At 44.3% G+C, this 23,516-nt stretch overlaps 2 protein-coding genes across 4 annotated transcripts; one reads left to right on the top strand and one right to left on the bottom strand.

Annotated features, from left to right (window-relative positions):
* Positions 1-545: 545 nt before the first annotated feature.
* Positions 546-11,857, bottom strand: tsr3 (TSR3 ribosome maturation factor). 3 transcript variants are annotated; one of them, XM_038819327.1, is made up of 7 exons: positions 11,712-11,857; positions 7,952-8,131; positions 7,297-7,510; positions 6,673-6,866; positions 6,089-6,259; positions 4,940-5,000; positions 546-935 (listed from the first exon to the last, which is right to left on the bottom strand). In XM_038819327.1, exons 2-7 carry the CDS (start codon positions 8,073-8,075, stop codon positions 752-754), a joined length of 948 nt encoding a protein of 315 aa, XP_038675255.1. In that variant the 5' UTR covers positions 8,076-8,131; positions 11,712-11,857; the 3' UTR covers positions 546-751. The 3 variants fall into 3 exon arrangements, with proteins under 3 accessions (XP_038675255.1, XP_038675256.1, XP_038675254.1); XM_038819326.1 differs by lacking the exon at positions 11,712-11,857 and adding an exon at positions 10,910-11,019 and having other exon boundaries at positions 547-935; XM_038819328.1 differs by lacking the exons at positions 6,089-6,259; positions 11,712-11,857 and adding an exon at positions 10,910-11,019.
* gnptg (N-acetylglucosamine-1-phosphate transferase subunit gamma) lies at positions 10,932-23,516 on the top strand. The gene is made up of 11 exons (XM_038819329.1): positions 10,932-11,088; positions 11,320-11,374; positions 14,630-14,697; positions 15,199-15,253; positions 20,010-20,116; positions 21,053-21,135; positions 21,548-21,662; positions 21,985-22,067; positions 22,223-22,351; positions 22,536-22,617; positions 23,140-23,516. Exons 1-11 carry the CDS (start codon positions 10,953-10,955, stop codon positions 23,229-23,231), a joined length of 1,005 nt encoding a protein of 334 aa, XP_038675257.1. The 5' UTR covers positions 10,932-10,952; the 3' UTR covers positions 23,232-23,516.

The raw sequence follows: 23,516 nt of genomic DNA, 5'->3' as shown, positions 1-23,516 counted from the left end.
TACCTACTAAAGCCACAGCACTTTCATGTAATTCACTCTACATGAAATGCTGCAGGACTTTTGGGAAACATGCCTTGTAAAGGCAAATCTTCCCTTTATACGGCCACAAATAATGCTTTCCAGGACATTGCACAAGGATCCTTTTTTACTTACTAGAGCATGGAACTGAGATGACTGGGTGAGGATAGTGTTAGAAAACAAGAAGGGCAAGGTGGCACAGTGGTTAGCACTGCTGCCTCATGTCACTGAGAACCTGGGTTCAATCCCGGCCCCGGATCACTGTCCGTGTGGAGTTGCACATTCTCCTCGTGTCTGCGTGGGTCACACTCCCTCAACCCAAAAAGATGTGCAGTGTAGGTGAATTGGCCACGCTAAATTGCCCCTTAATTGGAAAAAAAAATTGGTTACTCTAAATATATAAACAAAAAAGAAACCATAATCACTGAAAGAATATGATCTGGTTATCTCTGTTCATTGCGGGATCTTGATGTATGTACATTTACTGACACATCCCCCCACACATTACGACAGCAATTACACGTTAAAAGTATTCCACTGGCTTTTATTCGCCTTGGAATGTCCTGCGATGGTGGAAAGTGTTGTAAATCCAAGTTCTTCTATTTTTACCAATTTCAGCAGCTCCCAGTTTGTTATAAATAATTTTATTTTGTAAAGCTTTAATAATTTTTTTTTATAAAGTCTGTCATCAGGGAATACTCCTGCTTATCCTGCTTCCTCATTTTATCCAAATTCAATCCTCTGCATTGTGACTGGCCTTCACAGTAGGTTTCTCCTTTCTGCAAGCTTCATGGTCTCCCCTTCGACTATGGCCATCTGCAGAATTCCCTTCATCTGGTTCACTGTCTTCATCTTCCTTCTTGCCATCAGCGCCATCATCATCAACATCTTCACCATCCTCTTCAGATTCCACAGCCCTTGATAAAGCAATGTTAAATAAAGTATTAAAAGAACTGTGAAAGCTGCAAAATCTGCAATGAAAACTGGAAGTAACGGAAACGCAGTGGGTTAGGGGCTATCCTTTCCTTGGATTAAATATCACCCAAAGATAATCGTTACTCTCTTTAACCAGTGCTAGACCTGCCCTTGGGAGTGTTTGATGGGACAGTGTAGAAGGAGCTTTACTCTGCATCAAAGCCTATAATTGATTGATTGTAAATAGTACTGCAATATTCTAGTCTTCCCAATCTGTCCAAAGCACTTCCGCTTCAAAATAAATGGGAGTTTCTCAATGATCCAGGGTGGGGAAAATCTACCAGAGCGTATAAATATTTACAGGAGCGGAAGCAATTGACCGAATTCCTAATTGAGAGTGGTTTCATTTATTAAAAATTCAAAATACGAATTAAAGAGACACAACATTCTATTTGTTCCTGAACATGTCCTGGTCCATCCTTATCACGCGAGCTTTACAATTATAACAAATTTAAAAGATCTGGGGTTTTAGGGTCAAACTTTACAAAATATGCCCGACACTGCCAGGTTTGATGCAGTGAAATTGCATCTAAGTTTCTCTGCAAATTCACTAGCATTTGCCAAACGCAAAATCTCCTGTGAGTCGAGAAATGTAATTGATTTGTGACTGGAACATTCTGGAAAATCACATTCAGCTGGAGGGTGGTAGCCATAAGGTAAATAAGACCATAAGACATAGGAGTGGCACATCTCAGTCTTGTAACCTTTAAAAAAAACTTAAGACAGTAAATTGAATAATTATATTATCACTTAAAAGTTATAGTTGCATTCCTGAGAAATGAATCACTTGGTTTTCCCCATTAAAACCAATACAAAATCTGCAGTTAAAGACCTTTCGCATCAGAAAAAAAGACATTAAAATATTATACCCTGTAAGTTGAAATACTTTACATTGCCAAACTCCTACGTGGGTAAATTAAATAATTTTTCAAATAAATTAAAAAATATATAAAATGTGCTAACTTTCTACCATCTCTTGCTCACGGATTCTCCTGCTCGCCCCTAATTTTACTTGCTGAACCTCCCACTCCCTGACCCTCCCTATCACTATATGCCCTGCCACTCACCAAAGCTCCTGTTCGTGCCCCCTGCTCGTCTGGCTCACTGCTTCCCTCTCTCTCGCTTACATTGAGATGAGCAGCTAGAGGCAGGAAGAGGGGCTTCCTCTTGCAGAAGATAAGCCCAATGCTGGATGATCAGGGACCAGAAAAGGCCATGAACCAGGGGGGTCAGCAACAAAATTGTGGACCAGGGAGTAGCAGAGGTCACTCCAAAATGGTGCCAATTGGGTCATGGGGCCCTATGTCAGACCTGGCATGAAACAATTTAAAAACAAAATTCACAACACTAAACCGTGAATGTGGGCCTTACATTTTAACCAATGTTAAAGTGAAACGACTTAAAAAGGAGGAAACTAAATAGGGAGTTACTGTACCAATGATTTCTGCAGAGGGAGAAGAGCAGCCCCTGGTTGCTTCAATTAACACTGTATTCCTGTAAAGACAGCTACCTTTGCACCACAGAGTGTGGTCACAATGTGATCATCCCTCATTCTCACTATCTGAAGTAGTAGTCACCGCCGGAAACACACCTCTCCAATCCATAGTTGTAATCACTTTAGCGCTTAAAAATCAGTGATGATTTGTGCTATTTGATTTGCTGTTGATTTTCTTGCCACGAACTCCTGCCAATTTGGAATTTGCATGTTGTGAAGAGCGCAGTGCCAGCCGAAACCTGATGGTGGTGCTGCCAAGCTGTTGGCAGAGCTGTCACAGCGTCCCTCGCAGGAGGTCAGCAAAACTGCAGCTTCAGGAGTAGTCTTGTTTATTGTTTTTATTTTGTTTTGCCCAGGACACGAAGAAAGGCTAGTTTTTCAATACATATTCCAGGACAAAATATTCCACTGGAGAGAACAGTCCAAGCAGCAGTGGAATCTTTAGCACAGTTGACCACACACATGACTGAAGAAGTTGATTTTGAGGAGGAAGGAAGTCACAGGAGAAGTAGGAAGAGTCAAGCCCACGGAAAGAAAGCTGTAGGAGAGTGTGGAGCGTGTGAGGGGAAGAAGCACAGCAGCTGACAGGTTAAGGCCATGAGGATTGCTAACTGTAGCCAAGGATGTTGAATTGGATGTGCTGCCAAATCCACATCCATCTGTTCACAGCCACATTTGAGTTTCTTCATTCAGGTGTCCCTCCCACACAACGCAGAAATAGCTTTAATAAAACTGACAAATCAGATTCTCCATAACTCTGACTTCTCTGCAATTTTTGATTTATTTGATCACACTGATCTTCTCCATTATCTAGCTCAGGAGAATTCCTCATTTGTTTCCCTGATCTGAATCTCCACCAATTACTTCACTTCTCACACCCAGAATCCATATGCAAACTCAATACCCAGCTTTATCTCTCTCAACTCCTACACAGTCTCCATCTTGTCAGGTTGTTTGTCCAATATTAAGTCTTAGATGAACCATAAATTTCCTCCAACTGAAACACACAGACGTCTGGAGGCAATCTTTGGTGCCCGGCATCAACTCTGCACCCTCGGTTGTATTGGTCCCACACTCAGGAATTCCCTGCCTACATCCATCTACACCTTCAAACCCCACCACTGGGCAGCACAGTGGCTAGCACTGCTGCATCACAGCACCAGGGCCCCGGGTTCGATTCTGACCTTGGGCGACTGTCTGTGCGGAGTTTGCATTTTCTCCCAGTGCCCGCGTGGGTTTCCTCCCACAGTCCAAAGATGTGCAGGTTATGTGGGTTATAGGAATAGGGCGGCAGAGTGGGCCTAGGTAGGGTGCTCTTTCCGAGATTGGCGCAAACTTGATGGGCTGAATGGCCTCCTTCTGCACTAGGTATTCTATGGATAATCTTGACTAAGCAGGTGACCGCTTCGGATTGTTGGTTTCTTGTCAGGATGCTAAAGCAGCTGGCAATATTTTTCTACATTAAAGCTGCTGTACATGGTTGGTGACTTGGGAGTATATGTGCACAAGTCATTGAAGGTGGCAAGACAGGTTGAGAAAGCAGTGAATCAGGTATTCGACAGGATCCTGGGCTTTATAAATAGAGGCATCAATACAAAAGCAACATAGTTTTAATGAACATTTATAAGACACTGGCTCATCCTCAACTGGAGTATTGTGTACAATTCTCCATTAAGGAACGTGAGGGTTTGGGGTGACTGCAAAAAGATTTATCAGAACAGTTCCTGAAATAAGGGACTTGGTTGTGTGAATAAATTGTAGACGCTGAGGTTGTTCTGCTCTGAGAGGAGAGACCTGGGAGGAGAATTGATGGAGGTGTTCAAAATCATGAGGCATCTAGACAAAGTGAATGGAGCGAAATTGTTCTTGTTGCTGGAAGGATCGAGGGCTAGAGGACATCAATTGAGGGCGAAAACAGGGAAGACATGAGGGAAATCGTTTTTATGCAGTGAGTGGTTAGGATCTAGAACACAAGAGCGTTATGGTGGAAGATTCAATCATAGTTTTCAGGAGGAAATTGGATAAACACTTGAAAAGAAAGAAAATACAAGGTTACAGGGAAAGAATAGGGAAGTGGGACTAGCGGAGTTGGTCCAGCAAAATGGGCTGAATGGCCTCCTTCTCTATTGTCATCATTCTAGATATAAAAACATAACAACGGAAAATGCTGAAATACTCCAGCAACATCTGTGGGGAGGAACAGAGTTAAAATTCCAGGTCAATGACCCTGCATCAGAATGAGTTGAAACAGTAACTCTTTCTTTCCACAGATGCTGCCTCAATAGCTGAGTATTTCCAGCATTTCCTGTTGGGATTTCAGATTTCCAGCATTTGCAGGGAGTAGAGAACATTTAGTGGGAACTGAATATAGTGGTTTTGGTGTTTCTCAATATTCAACTGGTGAAAATCCAATGACTTAAAATGAACCGAGTACGAACACTTAGACTTTACCTTCCCAGGTTTGGTCTATTAGGATTGCAGAATTCTTTTCCTGAATCAACATCAAAAGGATCTGCAAAATAAAAGCTGCATTAAATAAGATGGCCACACTGATCTTCAGCCCTTTGCTCACTGCATATGTGCACCCTTGCTGACTCTCATTGGGTTCCAGGTTACACACAGACCTCCTTCTCCTGATCACCAGCCAGCAATATCTTTTTTTTTATAAATGTTTTTTTATTGAGTTTTCATATTTTATATTACAAATTATTAGAAAAAAAAAACACGCAAAAATTAACATGTATATTTACAGGTAAGCATCTTCATAATAACAATTGTGGCCGCCCCCTTCATATTTTACATTCCCCAATATGGCCGAGGCACATGTTTATAGGCATTTATTTATAGTTTGGTTTTGGGCCTTAGCTAGCCATCAAACCCCCATAACGAACCCCCCGGCTACCTTCCCCCGATTCCCGTCCATTTTCCCCTGATTCTTGGCCACCCGACTATTCTTCCTCTTGTTCGGTGGCCACAAACAGGTCCCGGAACAATTGCATGAATGGCTCCCACATTCTGTGGAAGCCGTCGTCTGACCCTCGGATGGCGAATTTGATTTTCTCCATTTGGAGAGATTCCGAGAGGTCGGACAGCCAGTCTGCAGCTCTGGGCGGTGCTGCTGACCGTCAGCCAAACAGGATTCTACGGCGGGCGATCAGGGAGGCAAAGGCAAGGGCGTCCGCCCTCCTCCCCAGGAATAGATCTGGTTGGTCTGAAACCCCGAAGATCGCCACTATCGGGCATGGCTCCACCCTCACCACTTTGGACATAGCCTCGAAGAAGCCTGTCCAGTACGCCACAAGTCTGGGGCAAGACCAGAACATGTGGGCGTGGTTGGCCGGGCCTCTTTGGCACCGTTCACATCTGTCCTCCACCTCCGGGAAGAACCTACTCATACGGTTTCTTGTTAAGTGGGCTCTATGTACCACTTTTAGTTGCGTCAGGCCGAGCCTTGCAGCCAGCAATATCTGCTGGAGCTGAGCCAAGCTTGAATACCCTGCCAATATTCAGTTTAAGTTCATAAAAGGAAGGGCCACTTAGTGAGGGTGACTGACAAGGAGCAAATGCCTTCCGGAAAGATTGTACAAAATAAGATTTTACCCTCCTGATCCTCTGGCTCCGTCTTTGCAGCCAGCCACTCCTGCTCGGCCTGTAGCACTTCCGCCTCGCTCTGGCACACACTGTACTTCTCCAGCAATGCTTGGTTCAGTTGTAGAAACGTATTCCCCCATTTGAATTTCTGTAGTAGAACCTCAGCCAGCTCCGGGAACCCTATTAGAAGCAGACAGTGTGCAAAGCATGACGTTTCTCCCTCTAGATTTCAGTCTCCCAAACTCATGCTCAGCCCTGCCCTCTCCACCACAGGGCCCTGCTTCATCCCACTTCCACACTCTCCTCCATACCGATCTACCTCTCTGAAACCCACCCTACGTACACCATTCTGCCCCAGTTAGTCTCACCCCACCCAGCCCTCCATATCCGTATTCAAAAATGGCAGAAAGTGAGGATCATTCGTGGCTGTTATTCTATTCACAGTCTAACAGTTTACTCTGCCTGTCTGCACTCACTGGTGAAATACTAACGTTGGGGGGGGTGGAAGAGGACTGGATTCTATGGAACATGACGCCAATGTGATTCAGTGGCAAGTTCATCGGAAATAAAGAACAAATAGACACCCCACTTACCCACAATGCAGAAAGTGGCAGCAAATGCTTCAACACAGGACAGCTTGCAGGGCCGTCCATAATTCACTGGGTTAGCAGCAACGAGGTAGGGTAACAGCCTGGGGCATCTGCCTTTCATTTTTGTGAATGGAGTATCCTCTAGTCTAGCCCAAGAGCAGTCGATGACAGCCACACCCCCCTGTGCCACGATCTCTCTGGAGAAAAGGAAAGTACTCGTCCATTCAAAAACGTCAAAACCAACATTACTTGCATGCCTTATCAGCTTCCTGTCACCGGGAACAATTTTGAGTGGAGGGAGCAAAATAGAAATTCTTTCAAGGTGAGAAGTGGGATTTTACTCTATACCCAACCCATGCTGTACCTATCCCAGGACTATTTGATGGGTCGGTATAGGGGGAGTTTTATTCATATGATTTTATTTCATATCATATCTCTGCAAGCTCTGCCTGTTTGGTGCCATTATAAAAAGTAAATTAATGGGAGTATATTTATATACAGGAGGAAATTTCCATCTCAATTTAACATGAATTTTGTTATAGCTTTCTATTTAATACTCCCTCACCATTTCTCCATCCAGATTACTCTTATTTTTAATTAGCTCTATTTAGTTAACATTTTGCTTACCGGTCAGAAGGGGAGACATATTTGGTTCCCATGGGTGTCAGAACCAGTCCACCGAATTTCTCATTGATACGTAGGTTGCGGACAAACCCTTTGCGAGCGAGCTTCCTGCCTGTACACCGTTTTGTGTCACAGTGTCCTAGTTCCCACATGGCCAACGGACATGGGAACCGGAATGTGGGACATGTCCCATCCTCGGAGACACCGTCATCAAAAGCTGCAAATTAACCATACTCACAGGTTACAGAACACACCCACAAATACAAGGCAAATAACATTTAAAATAGCTCATTAGAGCGAAGTATGCTTTCTGGGATCTGGAAACGACAAACACCTGGTAAATATGAACAGCTTGACAGGGTTTTGCACATTCGGTCTGGTTGTGCTTCATTGTTTCAGTCAGAGTGACTGATCAGGAAAGATACACTCAAGAGTGCAATATAAACAGGAGCACTGATCATAGCATGAACACAATACAATACAAATATACTCAGAGTCAGGGTTCAAGGTAAGAGAGGATCCCCTATCAGATGATATTTCCTCCGTATCCTGTCTCAAAGCAAGAGGAAACATGAAATATCCTCCAGATATAGGGGGAGCTTTAAGACTTGGGCAGACATTCTCTTTCTAGGGTTGAGGCAGAGTGGCAGTCACCCACCTTGCAGAGCCCTGTGAACATCCTCGGTGAACGTCTCCAAGCAGCTTCCCTTTTGCTGATGTCGAGCATCTTTCCATTTCAGCGGGCCTCGCTCCCCTTTCTGTGACTGTTTCTTCCGCCCCATTTGAACAAGAAGTGCTGTGAGGGAGTTGAAGCTGCTAACAGCTCAGCCCATGGCACCTGACAAAACATTTACAGTCAACTTAAATATTACCAAAATTATTCCGTTATCTCACACAAACAACTTGGAATAAAACCAGAAATATTTCCACAACAGACCATTCATTTCAGCAGGTCTGCGCCAGAACTTTGAGACGGTGATCCTAAACTAATCCCACCAGCCCGCTCTAACCCTAAACCCCTCCCCCTAGCTCCACCAATCAAACAACTGCTTCAACACTGTACGCCAATCTGTGAGAGTTTCCATTCCATCACACAACTGGATCGCTCTAAAGTGTTAATTCTTTGCCCAATTCTCACCATTGCTGAATATTTTTATATATTTCGGGTGATTTCTCTCTTCATGGGATCCTGCTGCTTCCCCAAAACAACAACAACCAGAAAGCTTCCCTCAGACAGGAACTGACACCCAGGCTGAGGTTGATCAATGGATTGCCCCTTTCCCGAGAAAATGATCCCCAAATTGATCTACCACCCCTTACGCCTGACTGGAGCTAACCTAGGAACAGACCCATGGACACGGACTCATGCCAGGACCCAAGAACATGAGAAATAGGATCAGAAGATGACCATGTGGTCTGTCAACGCCAGTGCCATTCAGGATGATCTTGGCTGATATTCTTCCTCAGCTCCATTTTCCCACCTGCTCCCCACATCCTTAATTCCTGGAGACACCAAAAATCTATCTTGGCCGCATATCCTATGTTTTTTCATGTATGGAACTATCTGTCTGGACTGTACGCAGAACAATATTTTTCACTGTATCTCCACACGTGACAATAAATTAAATCAAACATTCAACGATGCAGCATCCACAACCCTCTGCGAAAGACAATTCCAAACAATTCTTTGAGCGAAGTCTTTCCTTTCCTCAGTCCTAAATGACCAAACTCTTATCCTGTGCCCCCATGTTTTAGATTCCTCAGCCAGTGTTTACCCTGTCAAGCCTCTTCAGAAAGTCTATATTTCACTTAGATCATCTCTCATTTTTCTAAAGTCCAAACAGTATAGGTCCAATTTAGTCAACCTCTCCTCATGGCACAACTCTCTCCTCCAAGGAACTAATCTCATGAATATTCAGCAGCTTGTAAATAAATCATCAATGGTGAACATTGGGTGAAGAATTAGCACTTTAGAGCGAGTGCCTGGTTGTGATGTAATGTACGACCTCCGAGGACCAAGGCATGTATATCCTCCCTTAGATATAGAGATGAAAACTGTGCGCAATGCTCCAGTTGTGATTTCACTAAAGCCCTATACAATTGTAGCAAAGCTTTTTTATTCCTATATTCCAAACTCCTTGCAATTAAAAGCCAATATGCCATTTGCCTTCCTAATTTCTTCCTGCATCCGCGTGTTACATTTATGTGCTCCACAAATGAGTACACCAAAGCCTCCCTGTACATCAATGTCAAAAGTGTCATGCCTTTACAAAAAATTGTTTTTTCTACTATACGTTTTCTTTTCTATCATGCCAACTTGAATAATCACATACTTTCCCACATTATACTCCAGCAGCCACCTCTTGCCCACTCACTTAACCTGTTCATATCTCTTTGCAGCCTCTTTAAATGTCTGCATCATAGCTTACATTCCTGCCTAGCTTTGTATAGTTTTCAAACTTGAATATATTACTTGCAATCTTTTTGTCCAAGTTATTAATACGGATTGTTAGGCTCCAGCATTGATTCTTGCAGCCTTCGACTATTTACAATGTGCCAACTGGAAAACACCCCGTTTATCCCTACTCTTTGCCTCCTGTTAACCAATCCTCTGTGTATGCTAATTTTAACCCTGATTCCATGAGCCCATACTCAGCATTTTAACCTTTCCTGTGGCACCTTATACAAATCCATGTTTACTACATCAATTGATTTTCATTATTCAATCCAGCTAGTTACAACCTTTAAAAAAACTCCAATAAATTTGTTAAACACAATTTTCCTTCCGTAAGACCATGTCGACTTTGTCTGACTGTACTATGATTTTCTAAGTGCATTGCTAAGGCTTTCTTAATGCCCCCAGACTTTAATGATGCACTCCAATAGTTTCCTGTCCACTGATGTCAGGCTGACCGGCCTGTATACATATCCCCATCTGCTCTCTCCCTGCTTCCTTGAACAGCAGAGTTTTTATTTGCTGACTTCCAATCCACTGGATTCTGCTGCTGCAGACTGAGACTGTCTGAATCCCAGGATTAGGCACCAGATTGACCCCAGGACAAGAGGTGGCTAGGGACTGACCCCACCCCCTGGATGGAGCTCCGGACTGACCCCCCACCCCCTGGATGGAGCTCCGGACTGACCTCCCACCCCCTGGATGGAGCTCCGGACTGACCCCACCCCCTGGATGGAGCTCCGGACTGACCCCCCACCCCCTGGATGGAGCTCCGGACTGACCCCCCACCCCCTGGATGGAGCTCCGGACTGACCCCCCACCCCCTGGATGGAGCTCCGGACTGACCCCCCACCCCCTGGATGGAGCTCCGGACTGACCCCCCACCCCCTGGATGGAACTCCGGACTGACCCCCCACCCCCTGGATGGAACTCCGGACTGACCCCCCCCCCCCTGGATGGAACTCCGGACTGACCCCCCCCCCCCTGGATGGAACTCCGGACTGACCCCCACCCCCTGGAAGGAGCTCCGGACTGACCCCCACCCCCTGGAAGGAGCTCCGGACTGACCCCCCACCCCCTGGATGGAGCTTCGGACTGACCCCACCCCCTGGATGGAGCTTCGGACTGACCCCCACCACCTGGATAGAACTCCGGACTGACCCTCAAACTCCGCTTTTTGGAAATTGCGAAGATTGATGATTTAATGTCCCCGAAATCGGCAGAACGGTTCCGGGTTACCCGGATGCTGGGTGAGGGGTTCCGGTTCACCCGGAAGCGGGTGCCAGCGGTCTCCATGGCGATGGGCGGCTCCGGGCTCCTGTTCCCCTGGCTGCTACCGGGTGAGTCTCTGCCGCCTATTTGGGGCGTAGGGCGGGAGCTAATTCTGGTCCCCAGACTGACCAGTGGCCGGAGCGGGGAGCTGGGCCGGTACCGCATCCCCACCCCGGGGACACTCCTGCTCCGTCTGCATTAAGCCCACACTGGGCAGCAGCTGCTTGGAGTTCTTTTGGTGAATGTTGTAACTCCAACCTTTTGGATAGTAACAGATTTTATTTTTGCTTCATTTGCAGTTTTTGTCGTCTCCGCTGGTAAAATGAAAATTGTGGAAGAGCCAAACACTTACGGGTAAATAAATACCAAGAATGGCGCATTTTACAGGTACAGGGCAGCGCGCAGGGAATCTTTATTTCCTCCCTGACGCAGTATCCGGGTGCCCTCTTTCTAATGATATTGAAAAGTGACAAATTCCCAAGACCAAGTAGTTTCCACCCTAGGGGTTTAAAGGCGGTAGGTGAGAACATTGCAGAAGCCCAATGAGTGCCACACAATTGCCACTGCCCCCTCCCGAAATTCAATTGCATTACTACTGTTGACCCTCCCCAACATCCTGGGGAGTTACCATCGACTGAACTGGTCCAACGATATGCGAGCAGGTCAAAGACTTGGAATTCTGAAAACTCACCGCCTCAAAGCCCGTCGACCGTCTACAAGGCAAAATACTCTACACTATCCCGGAAAAGGGCATCTCCAACAACATTCCAGAATCTTCACACCATCCAAGACAAAGCAGCCTGCTTGGTCAGTCCCTCAGTAAACAAACTTTACTTCCTCCACCGCCAACAGTGATTGGCAGCAGTACTTATGATATCCAAGATGCACTGCAGCAACTCATCAAGGCTCCTTCCAAATTCACAACCTCTTATCACCTTGAAGATGCTTTGGAACACCACCACCTGCAATTTCCCCTCCCAAGTCTCACATCAAACTGACTTGGAACTTTATCACTGTCCCTTCACTGTTACTGGGTCAAAATCTTGGGACTCATCTTAACCACATTTGTACGTACTTCTGAAGGCCAATTAGGGATGGGCAACAAAGACTGGCCTTGCCAGCGATGCTCACATCCATAGAATCAACAGTGCAGGAGGCAATTCAGCCCATTGAGTCTGCACCGACTTTTGGAAAGCCTCCACCCTATCCCCACCTAACCTTTTGGACACTAAGGAGCAATTTATCTGATCAATCCACCTATCCTGCACCTTTGGACTGTGGGAGGAAACCAGAGCACCCAGAGGAAACCCACGCAGATACGGGGAGGAAGTGCAAACTCCACAGTCACCCGAAGCCGGAATTGATCCCGGGTCCTGTGTGGCAGCAGTACTAACCACTGTGCCACCCCCAAAAAACATTTTTAAAAACCCAATAATCTTCTAAAAGCCTGCTACCTAAGAAAAGAAAGCAGGGAATTATATACCAGTTAGCCTAACATCTATTATGTGGCAATTACTGGTGTTTATAATTTAAGGAGAGAGTAACTGAAAAGCTTAAATTCTCAGGTGATCAAGAAAACCAATGATTTGTAAATGTCTGATTTCTCTTTCTCTGGAGGTGACTAGGGATAGAAGAAATGGCTGTGGATTTTGTTGATATGTTCTTCCTGAAACATTTATATAAAGTCCCTAATAGACACTTAGCTAAAGTTGCAACTCATAAAATTGAAGATTATTGACCCCATTAGAAAATCAGCTGAGTGGCAGGAGACAAAATAAGGATAATTACTCCTAATTGGCAGGGTGACTAGTGGTATCCTGCGAAGATGTGTTGTCTCAACTGTTCACACTATTTATTAACAAATTAAATTAGATAACGGGATAGAAAGTCATATATCTAAGTTTGCCGATGACACAGATAGGTGACATTTGTCAGCATTGTAGATGGAAGCATTACACGGTAGCATAGTGGTTAGCACAAATGCTTCACAGCTCCAGGGTCCCAGGTTCGAATCCCGGCTTGGGTCACTATCTGTGTGGAGTCTGCACGTTCTCCCCGTGTGTGCGTGGGTTTTCTCCGGGTGCTCCGGTTTCCTCCCACAGTCCAAAGATGTGCAGGTTAGGTGAATTGGCCAGGCTAAATTGCTCTCAGGGTCCAAATTGCCCTTAGTATTAGGTGGGGTTACTGGGTTATGGGGATAGGGTGGAGGTATGGGCTTGGGTAGGGTGCTCTTTCCAAGAGCCGGTGCAGACTCGATGGGCCAAATGGCCTCCTGCACTGTAAATTCTATGAATTAGATATTGGCAGAATAAGTGACTGAGCAATATTGTGGTAAATGGATTGCAATGTAAGCAAAAGTGGCATCATTGTTTTGGACCTTTAAAGTATAGAGCGGGTATTTTCTAAATGGCAAAGTTAGAAAGTGAAGGCCCAATTAGGTTTGAGTACATATCATTTTACGTGATGAATGGGTATAGAAAATATTCAAGAATGGAATGCTGGGTTTTATATCGAGAGGATTAGAATACAAAGGGTAGAAACCATGTTCCAGCTCTAGTTGAACTGCACCTGAACTATTGTGAGCAATTACGAGCATCACACCATAGGAAGGATTTATTGGCCCTGGAGGAAGTGCATCATAGATTTACTGGACTTCAAGAGTAAGATTACAAGGCGAGATTACACAAACCAGTGTTGGATTCTTTGGAATTTAGAACATTAAGGGGTGATTTTAATAAAGTTTGAGATATTAAGGGGAACATATTAAATAGAAAGAAACTGGGGCGTGTCGTCTAGGGGATCAGTCTTACGAAATAGAGGCAAGCCTTTCAGAAGTGAATTTAGGAAATACACAGTGTATTGGCCATTGATGCGAGGTCAATTGTTAAATATAAATCTGGGCTTGATAGATTTTTGTTAGCCAGAGGTATTAAGGAAAAAGAGCAGATGGACAGAGTTAAATCACAGATCAGCCAATCTCATTGAGTGGTAACAGAATAGGCTTGATGAGTTGAATGGTCTACTCTTGTTCCTATGTCACTGAGCTGGTGCTCTAATCTCCTCACAATATTTCCAGTGATGATTCCAGTGTGAATGAGTTAGCCTGAGTACTGAAGCACGGAGGCAAGTTGTTCTGTCTTGGATTGGCTAATTATGCACAGACCCTGAAGCCTAGGACTCCGGAAATGACTTCTGATCTATCAGGAATACGAGGCCGTTGTAATTTATGATCCCGGGGCACGTAGCAAGTAGGGAATCAGCTTCACCCCGCCCCATCACCCAGTGTTTCCTGTAGGCTGTACAGCAATTAGACAAAACACTGCTCAGGTCACACACAAATTGGCCCCTTTAATTTACCATGAATGCGTGCTGTGCAAAAAAAAAAATTAAAGGGCCACTCACTTGAAAAAAACATCCATATAGTCCAAAAACTAATTAGAGAGAATATTGTCCTCAAGTCCTCGGTATCTTGAAGGCCAATGTTGTTAGAAGCCTGGGACATGGGCCTTTCTCTCTCTGCCAGAATATACCTGAGAAATGTGCAGCGAGAAAATTTTATCTGACCCCCTGCTCCTCCAAAACAATTAAATCTCACTATTTATTTTTCAGGCTAAATAATCCTTTCCTGTCCCAAGTAAACAGACTTCAAGCAAAAATAAGACCCGCTGCAATTTCAGGTAAAGTATACGGATGGGAGGCTCCCCTCCCACACGTCTTCCAACCCTGCCTTGGGACAATTGGATGTGTGACTGATTCTGATCATGCCTGGATACGAGTGTGTGCAACACTGCCCGGGGAAGGGCTAATGGGTGTGACTCCATTTGGGGAGGGGTGCTGATCAGAGCACGATTCTGCCTGGGATGGCAGACTTTGCCCAGATGTCTGGTAAATATGTGACCCCCACCCAGGGGAGGGCTTGGGATTCTGTCTCCACCCAGGGGAGGTGCTGTGTTTCAGATGCCACAGGGGGTGGGGGAGCTATGTTTTCACACACCAGGGCTGAGGTTATGACTTCACCCATGAAAGGGACTGAAACTCTAAGGGTGGGGCTGATGGGTGACTGTGCCCAGGGGAAAGGCTGAGATAGTGATTTCAATTAAAAGACAGGTTGGTGAGAGAATGGCGGTTTTGGTGTCTGGTACACAAAGTCAGCGATTTGCTGTGCTTTTTTATTCTAGGCCCTGCTCATCTGCACAAACTTGCTGGGAAATGCTTCAGTATGATGGAGTCTGCGTGAGTATCAATTTTACCGATTACAGTAACTATAAACTGCTAAGGGTGTAGTCCATTTTATTGGCATTTTGTATTAAATATTTTTAACGATGAAGGACTCAAATTTTTAAGGGAAACTGCATAAGTAAAAGTTGGTACGACACTGTAATTGAGGGATGGCTTCAGGCAATTCTGGAAGGTGTGGTAGCACAGTGGTTAGCACTGTTGGTTCACAGCTCCAGGGTCCCAGGTTCGATTCCGGCTTTGGTCACTGTCTCTGTGAGTCTGCATGTTCTCCCTGTGTCTGCGTGGGTTTCCTCCGGGTGCTCTGGTTTCCTCCCACAAGTCCCGAAAGATGTGCTGTTTGGTAATTTGGACATTCTGAATTCTCCCTCCGTGTACCCGAATGTGGCGACTCGGGGCTTTTCTCAGTAACTTCATTGCAGTGTTAATGTACGCCTACTTGTGACAATAAAGATTTATTATTATTAAGGCAAGACTCTTAAACTATCACTCATCTCTTTAAGTAAATAAACCTTTTTGAACTGAAGGTTGTTGCTTAGAAGGTTAAGAGGATATTTGAAAGGTATCCAAAATCATGAAGGATTTGAATGGAGTAAATAAATGTGTAATTGTTTCCAAGGCCAGGAGTGTCGTTACCAGGGAACACAGATTTAAGGTGATTGACAACAGAACCAGAGATGAAATTAAAATAAATTTTTTTGTGCAGCTAGTTATAATGTAGAATGTATTGCCTGGAATGAATGCAAATTCTCAGTTTTCTGTGTTTCAGGCAGTTGCTATCCAGTTTGCGACTTGGCTCGACTCCGCATTCTCTGACTTTATTTGTTAGTCTATCATGTAGTACCTCGTCAAAGGCCTTTTGGAAATCTTGATTTATTACATTCACACCCCCATTTTCTACTCTGTGCTTTTTAAGAAGAAAATGTTATCGGGCTATAGGGAAATAGCAGGGGAGGACCTCCAGCAGGAAACCAATCAGTGAGGTTTGGGAGACTCCCAAATTGCAGGTTGCCCACAACAGCCTGACTGACCCAATGTATTGGAAAACCTCAAATGTAATACTATTGGAAAAAGGAGAGAGACAGAAACCAGGAAACTTGCTACAGAGGGAGTGCAGCGTAGGTTTACCAGACTGATTCCTGGGATGGTGGGACTGACATATAAGAAGGGATTGAGTTGGTTAGATTATATTTGCTGGAGTTCAGAAGAATGAGGAGGGGTCTCATAGAAACCTGTAAAATTCTAACAGGACTAGAGAGGGTAGATGAAAGGAGGTTCTCGATGATGGAGGTGTCCAGAACCAGGGGTAACAGCCGGAGGATACAGGGTAGACTATTGAGGACAGAGATGAGAAGAACGCTTTTCATCCAGGATGGCCAGCCTGTGGAAACTGTTACCACAGTAAGTAGTTGAGACCAAAATATTGTTTTCAAGAAGCAGTTAGATATAGCACTTGGGGGGAAGTGGGGGAAAAGCAGGATTAGGATGATTAGCCATGATCATAATGGCGGAGCAGGCACAAAGGGATGAATGGCTTCTTCCTCCTCCTATTTTCTATGTTTCTATAGGTCAGTTCGTCTAACATCTGTCATTGGAAAAATACTAGAATCTGTTACATACTAGAATGAGGAAATGGCTGAGGAACTGAACAGGTTTTTTGGGTCGGTCTTCACAGTGGAAGACACAAATAACATGCCAGCGACTGATAGAAATGAGGCTATGACAGGTGAGGACCTTGAGAGGATTGTTATCACTAAGGAGGTAGTGATGGGCAAGCTAATGGGGCTAAAGGTAGACAAGTCTCCTGGCCCTGATGGAATGCATCCCAGAGTGCTAAAAGAGATGGCTAGGGAAATTGCAGATGCACTAGTGATAATTTACCGAAATTCACTAGACTCTGGGGTGGTTCCGGTGGATTGGAAATTAGCAAACGTGACACCACTGTTTAAAAAAGGAGGTAGGCAGAAAGCAGGAAATTATAGGCCAGTGAGCTTAACTTCGGTAGTAGGGAAGATGCTGGAATCTATCATCAAGGAAGAAAATAGCGAGCATCTGGATAGAAATTGTCCCCTTGGGCAGACGCAGCATGGGTTCATAAGGGCAGGTCATGCCTAACTAATTTAGTGGAATTTTTTGAGGACATTACCGGTGCAGTAGATAACGGGGAGCCGATGGATGTGGTATATCTGGATTTCCAGAAAGCCTTTGACAAGGTGCCACACAACAGGTTGCTGCATAAGATAAAGATGCATGGCATTAAGGGTAAAGTAGTAGCATGGATAGAGGATTGGTTAATTAATAGAAAGCAAAGAGTGGGGATTAACGGGTGTTTCTCTGGTTGGCAATCAGTAGCTAGTGGTGTCCCTCAGGGATCCGTGTTGGGCCCACAATTGTTCACAATTTACATAGATGATTTGGAGTTGGGGACCAAGAGCAATGTGTCCAAGTTTGCAGATGACACTAAGATGAGTGGTAAAGCGAAAAGTGCAGAGGACACTGGAAGTCTGCAGAGGGATTTGGAGAGGTTAAGTGAATGGGCTAGGGTCTGGCAGATGGAATACAATGTTGACAAATGTGAGGTTATCCATTTTGGTAGGAATAACAGCAAACGGGATTATTATTTAAACGATAAAATATTAAAGCATGCCGCTGTGCAGAGAGACTTGGGTGTGCTAGTGCATGAGTCACAGAAGGTTGGTTTACAGCTGCAACAGGTGATTAAGAAGGCAAATGGAATGTTGTCCTTCATTGCTAAAGGGATGGAGTTTAAGACTAGGGAGGTTATGTTGCAATTGTATAAGGTGTTAGTGAGGCCACACCTGGAGTATTGTGTTCAGTTTTGGTCTCCTTACTTGAGAAAGGACATACTGGCACTGGAGGGTGTGCAGAGGAGATTCACTAGGTTAATCCCAGAGCTGAAGGGGTTGGATTATGAGGAGAGGTTGAGTAGACTGGGACTGTACTCGTTGGAATTTAGAAGAATGAGGGGGGGATCTTATAGAAACATTTAAAATTATGAAGGGAATAGATAGGATAGATGCGGGCAGGTTGTTTCCACTGGCGGGTGAAAGCAGAACTAGGGGACATAGCCTCAAAATAAGGGGAAGTAGATTTAGGACTGAGCTTAGGAGGAACATCTTCACCCAAAGGGTTGTGAATCTACGGAATTCCTTGCCCAGTGAAGCAGTTGAGGCTCCTTCATTACATGTTTTTAAGGTAAAGATAGATAGTTTTTTGAAGAATAAAGGGATTAAGGGTTATGGTGTTCGGGCTGGAAAGTGGAGCTGAGTCCACAAAAGATCAGCCATGATCTCAGGCTCGAGGGGCCAGATGGCCTACTCCTGCTCCTAGTTCTTATGTTAAGGAGTAACAGGATATTTAGAAAATCATAATACTGTTGTCACATTGTTTTGTGAAAAGGAAATTGTGTTTAACAAATTTATTTATTAGATTTATTTGCGAATGTAACAAGCAAGTTGGATAAAGGTGAACCAGTAGATGTAGTGAACTTTGATTTGCAAAAGACATTTGATAAAATACCATATAAAAGGTTATTGCAGAAAATAAAAGCTCATGGTGTTGGGGATGATATATTAGCATGAATACAGTACTGGTTACCTCGCAGGATAAATGGGCAATTTCCAGGTTGGCAAACTAGTGGAGTGCTGCAGAGATTAGTGCCTCAAAAATTTACAATCCATATTAATGACTTGTTTGAAGGGGCCAACTCAGTATTGGCCAAAATTGCTCATGATACGATAGGTACGAAAGCAAGTTCTGAGGTGGATACAAATAGTCTGCAAAGGGATATATATATATATAGGGTAGGTGAGTGGGTAAAAATTTGGCAGATGGAGTATGTGGGAATGTGAGGTCGATAACTTTGGCAGGAAGAATAAAAAAGCAGAATATTATTCAATGGAGAGAAACTGAAGAATGCTGCAGTAATTACGGTGGCCTCTGGGTATCCTTGTACATGATTCAGAAAGTCAGCAGGTAATTAGGAAGGCAAATGGAACGTTAGATTTTGTTGCAAGGAGATGGGAGTATAAAAATAGGGAAGTTTTGTTGTACAGGACATTTGGTGAGACCACACCTGGAGTACTGATTAATATTTTGGTTTCTTTAAGGAAGGATATACTTGCATTGGAAGCAATTCAGAGAAGGTTTACTAGGCTAATTCGTGGGGTTGGCTTCTGTGCAAAGGTTGGGCCGATACTCATTAGGGTTTAGAAGGTGAGGTGATCTATTTGAAAAGTAAAAGATTCTGAGGGGGCTTGACCGGGTAAATGCAGAGGGAATATTTCCCTTTGGGGGTGTGGAGAGAGAGAATCTAGGTGGCACCATTTAAAAATGGAATCTCCCATTTAAAACAGAGATGAGATTATTTTCTCCCAGAGGGTTGTTAGCTTCTGGATTTTTTCTCCCCCCCCCCCCCCCCCCCCCCCCCCCCACAGAGAGCAATGGAGGCTTGGTCATCGAACATATTCAAGATTGAGTTAGACAGATTTCTGATAAAGAGAGCTGAGGGTTATAAGGGATAGGAAAGTAGAGTGGACTTAAAGCCAGTATATGATCAGGCATGATCAAATGGCAGAGCCGGCTCATTTGAGCCATGTGGCCTACTCCTAATTCTCATGATCTCATGAACCAATTGGATAGCTCTTTAAAAGAGCTGATACAAGTACAATGGGCAACCGGCCTTCCACACTGTCTAATCCTATTTTTACATGCTGTCTCTTTTTTTCCACAGGTACAAGTACGAATTCTGTCCCTTCCACAATATCACGCAACATGAGCAGACATTCCGCTGGAATGCATACAGTGGGATCCTGGGGTACGTGTATCATTGGGAGTTGGGTGGGAAGGTGGTTGCGAAGGAAGGAAAAGAGATGGAGGGGGGGGTTTTGGAGAGATGGCTATGGAAATAGGTGGGGGTTGTTAAGAGGGAAAGTGAGGGTGGCCTGCAGAGAGAGAATGCAGGGGTGGTTTATTTCTGGGATGGGGAAAGTACTTGTCCCAATTCACAGGTTGGATATTTTAAGTGGTTTTCTTGAGTGACATTTGTCTGTCATCTGGTGGAAATTGAGCTTCATTGCTGTTTGTGTTTGTTCAAAAGAAAAGCAGCATTGTAATTGGTGGCTATCCACAACTCTTCTGGTGATGTGATTCTCCCTGTGGTCCACTCGAGTCCGTGTAAGATTGGGAAGACTGATAACCCCAGATGTTTTATGACAAAGGCAACAGAATATAATGGACTTGCTGAAAATTGTCAACGGCTTTGAACTCATTGGACCCTCAGAAATCTTTCTACTCTGTATATCCACAAGACGCCTTATTTACCAGGACAGCTTTCAAAATTCGGGAATTTCTTTTACTAAAAGGACAATGAGTCTGTGGGATAGATTACTGGCTTATTGTGAGGAGGGAATAGTGTAACACGAGACTTTAATGGACTTCACAAAAACAAAACAGACATGTTTATCATCAGCAAATCAATTCAAGATTATTAGAAATGCATGAAGGGCCAAGGATTGGAAGCTTGATAGGCTTGAGGAAATGGAAGGATACTAAATTATAGCGTTTGAATTCTACTAACCATCCATTATTTGGTTTGTCCTCTTCTTTGGAAGATCGAGTGTTGATAAGAGATTGGGGTAAGGATGGAAATGGATAAATCTTTATGGTGCAGACTACTTTTAGACCTAACCCGAGGACAATACTGGAGTGTATCAGGATTAAGGGAGGATGAATGAGAATCGAATCTGACCGATTTTGTTCTGCAGAATATGGCAGAATGGGAGATTGAGAACACACCGTTTGTGGGAATGTGGATGAAAGAAGGAGATTCCTGTGGCACCAATAACAGACAGACCAAGGTACATGTTCCATGTTTTCCTGTGCCTGAGGTGTTAACATATCAGCAGCACCTCTGCCATTCTTGCTATGTAAACCCAGACGATGTTTACTAGGTTGTTCCTCTGCAAGGGGCAGTCACCTGCATGGATTACTGGCGCATAATCAGGAATTGGTATCCAACTGATTTTCACCCCAAACTAAAAACAAACCCTTCCTCTTGCCTCAGATCAGTTAACAACAGACAGCATAAATAGGATCTGGGCTGCATGGTGATGCATTTATGAACTGAGCCATTTGGAGAGCAATTATTTGTTTTTCCCCAAAAGATGATTCCAGTCTGTGTTACATAGTCTTACTGACCCAGATAATGGATCACTCTAGCAACTATGAACCATCTAACACCCATGTGAAACTCAGCTCTCTTTTTCACAGGTCCTTCTAAAATGTGGACTCAGCCACAAACTGGTTCAAGTTTCCGAGCCCAACACTTGTATCTACTCTGTGAGCTTCGAGACACCGCTGGTTTGCCACGCCCATTCCTTACTTGGTGAGTAAGGAAAATACGTCATTTGCACATAGAACATGGCTCCGAGTCAGCTGAAGGAGTATTGCTCTCCCACAATAGCAACTCCTATGGAGCTGAATGACTTTGCTGCTAAGCCACATACTGAAGGCCTGGAACGCAACTGGGGTTTGCAGGGTTGGAAACAGATAATTTGCGGGAAAGTGATGCTTTGGGATCTTATTGTTGGAAGATCTTTTGGGAAGAGAGTTGTTTTGGAGGTGATGTTTGAGTGGGAAGGGATACGAGCGTGTGATGTGGAGAAGGGGATTATACTGTTTCTGCTCAGATTTATTTATTTCTGCAGTTTATCCAAATCTGAAGAAAGAGCTGCAGAATCGATGGGACCAGGCGGAACAATCACTCTACGATGACCTAATTACTCAGCAAGTAAGTTCTGTGTTTGATAAAGTCGGAGTCTGGGCCACTGAGAAGCTGAGGATTCGCTGATCGTGCCCAGTTGAGAGGGTGTTGTACAGGTCACTAAACAAACTTGGGGACAATGCAGCCACTGACTAATGTTGTTTATGCTCTGTGTATTTCAGGGCTATAGGAAGTTGCTACGAGCAATATTTGAAGATGCGGGTTACTTAAAAACCATTGGAGAACAACTGGTTCAACAGGAGCCAGAGGAACAGAACCACTCACAGGAGACGGTGGACAGGTGCAATGAGGTAAAGTGAGGGAACGGTTGAGCACCTATATTTTGCCCACGTTTCACGTCCGCCTCTCTTGTATTCATTCAATGCAAGATATAAAGAAGAAAATAGCAGAGTTTCAGGACGAGTCAATAGAGGATCCACCATTCAGTTTAATGTAACTTATTCTGTTCACTGTTTGTCTCCTATTCCAATTCAGGAGCGAAATAAATTCTCTGCAGAAATCCAGAGGCTAAAGGATTTACTGACCCACCACAACATCTCCTTCACAATACCGACAGGTCAGTATTCTTTTAACTCTTTTACAAAGTCTTTCCCTCCCCCAAAAGTGTGGTCTTCTGGTCGGGTTCAATTCCAGGCAACTAAGTGACCAACATGTTCGTAATTGAGCCGATCAAGCTGACTGCCTGGACTCGGGTCAGACTAGGCTGCTTGGCCAGTGCCCTTATTGGGGTCTGTCTGATGGGTATTGCTGTTATTGTTTGCTGAGATTTGTGAACATTGCTGGGTAAATGTGTAAGGGGTGACTGTCTCCACCCATCCATTTAGATTCTCTCCATAGTCTGATCACGCTGAGCCAGAGTGTCCCACACACACACCATAGGTTTTATTATTTTTCTCCCTTTCTTATAAAACCTACATTGCCTCCATGTTTCTTCAGGGCAAGGAATTTCAAAGAGGATGGGATTTGGGTGTGGGGCGGCAGCACTGGAAAGCAAGGGTTATTGGAAAGTTAAGAGGGCTAAAGGGTTTTGCTTCGTGTGCAAGTATAGTTGTCTAAATAACATTTCTTGTTCCCTCAGTGAGTGAAGAAATCCCCAGATTAACTGGACACCAAACTCCGAGGAGCCAACAGCTGCGAGGAGACCTGGGGCTCCGGGATGATGCACTGTGATCAGTACCCAGTAGACAGACAGTCTGGTCTTCCAGATTGTTTGCTCTCCCCAGGAAAAAGAAAGCTACAGAGACATTCCTCACTCAGCTGCTGCTTATTTTAAATGTGGGACTCGTAATGTAAAAGTCCCACTCCATTCTCCAGTCAGACTAGGAATTGATTGTGTTTCAATTCAGGAACTTCACTTAAAAGTTGAATAAATGTCCAGTTTGTTTCTAAATTTCCAAATGTAAAATATTATTCCTAGCTGAGAAATATAAAGAGGATGAATATTGAACAACCCAA

This window comes from Scyliorhinus canicula, chromosome 15 (genome assembly GCF_902713615.1).
Source record: "Scyliorhinus canicula chromosome 15, sScyCan1.1, whole genome shotgun sequence".
Classification (NCBI taxonomy): domain Eukaryota; kingdom Metazoa; phylum Chordata; class Chondrichthyes; order Carcharhiniformes; family Scyliorhinidae; genus Scyliorhinus; species Scyliorhinus canicula.
This window is presented reverse-complemented; position numbering and strand designations above follow the sequence as displayed.

Excerpts from the sequence above, each read along its gene's own strand:
- tsr3 (XM_038819327.1), bottom strand. The coding sequence starts at position 8,075 with ATGGGGCGGAAGAAACAGTCACAGAAAGGGGAGCGAGGCCCGCTGAAA. Across the intron at positions 5,001-6,088 it reads GGAGCCAGAGGATCAGGAGG|ATCCTTTTGATGTTGATTCA; the intron begins GTAAAATCTTAT and ends TTTATTTTGCAG. Across the intron at positions 936-4,939 it reads AATAGACCAAACCTGGGAAG|GGCTGTGGAATCTGAAGAGG; the intron begins GTAAAGTCTAAG and ends TGCTTTATCAAG.
- gnptg (XM_038819329.1), top strand. The coding sequence starts at position 10,953 with ATGTCCCCGAAATCGGCAGAACGGTTCCGGGTTACCCGGATGCTGGGT. Across the intron at positions 22,352-22,535 it reads CGGTGGACAGGTGCAATGAG|GAGCGAAATAAATTCTCTGC; the intron begins GTAAAGTGAGGG and ends ATTCCAATTCAG. Across the intron at positions 22,618-23,139 it reads CTCCTTCACAATACCGACAG|TGAGTGAAGAAATCCCCAGA; the intron begins GTCAGTATTCTT and ends TTGTTCCCTCAG.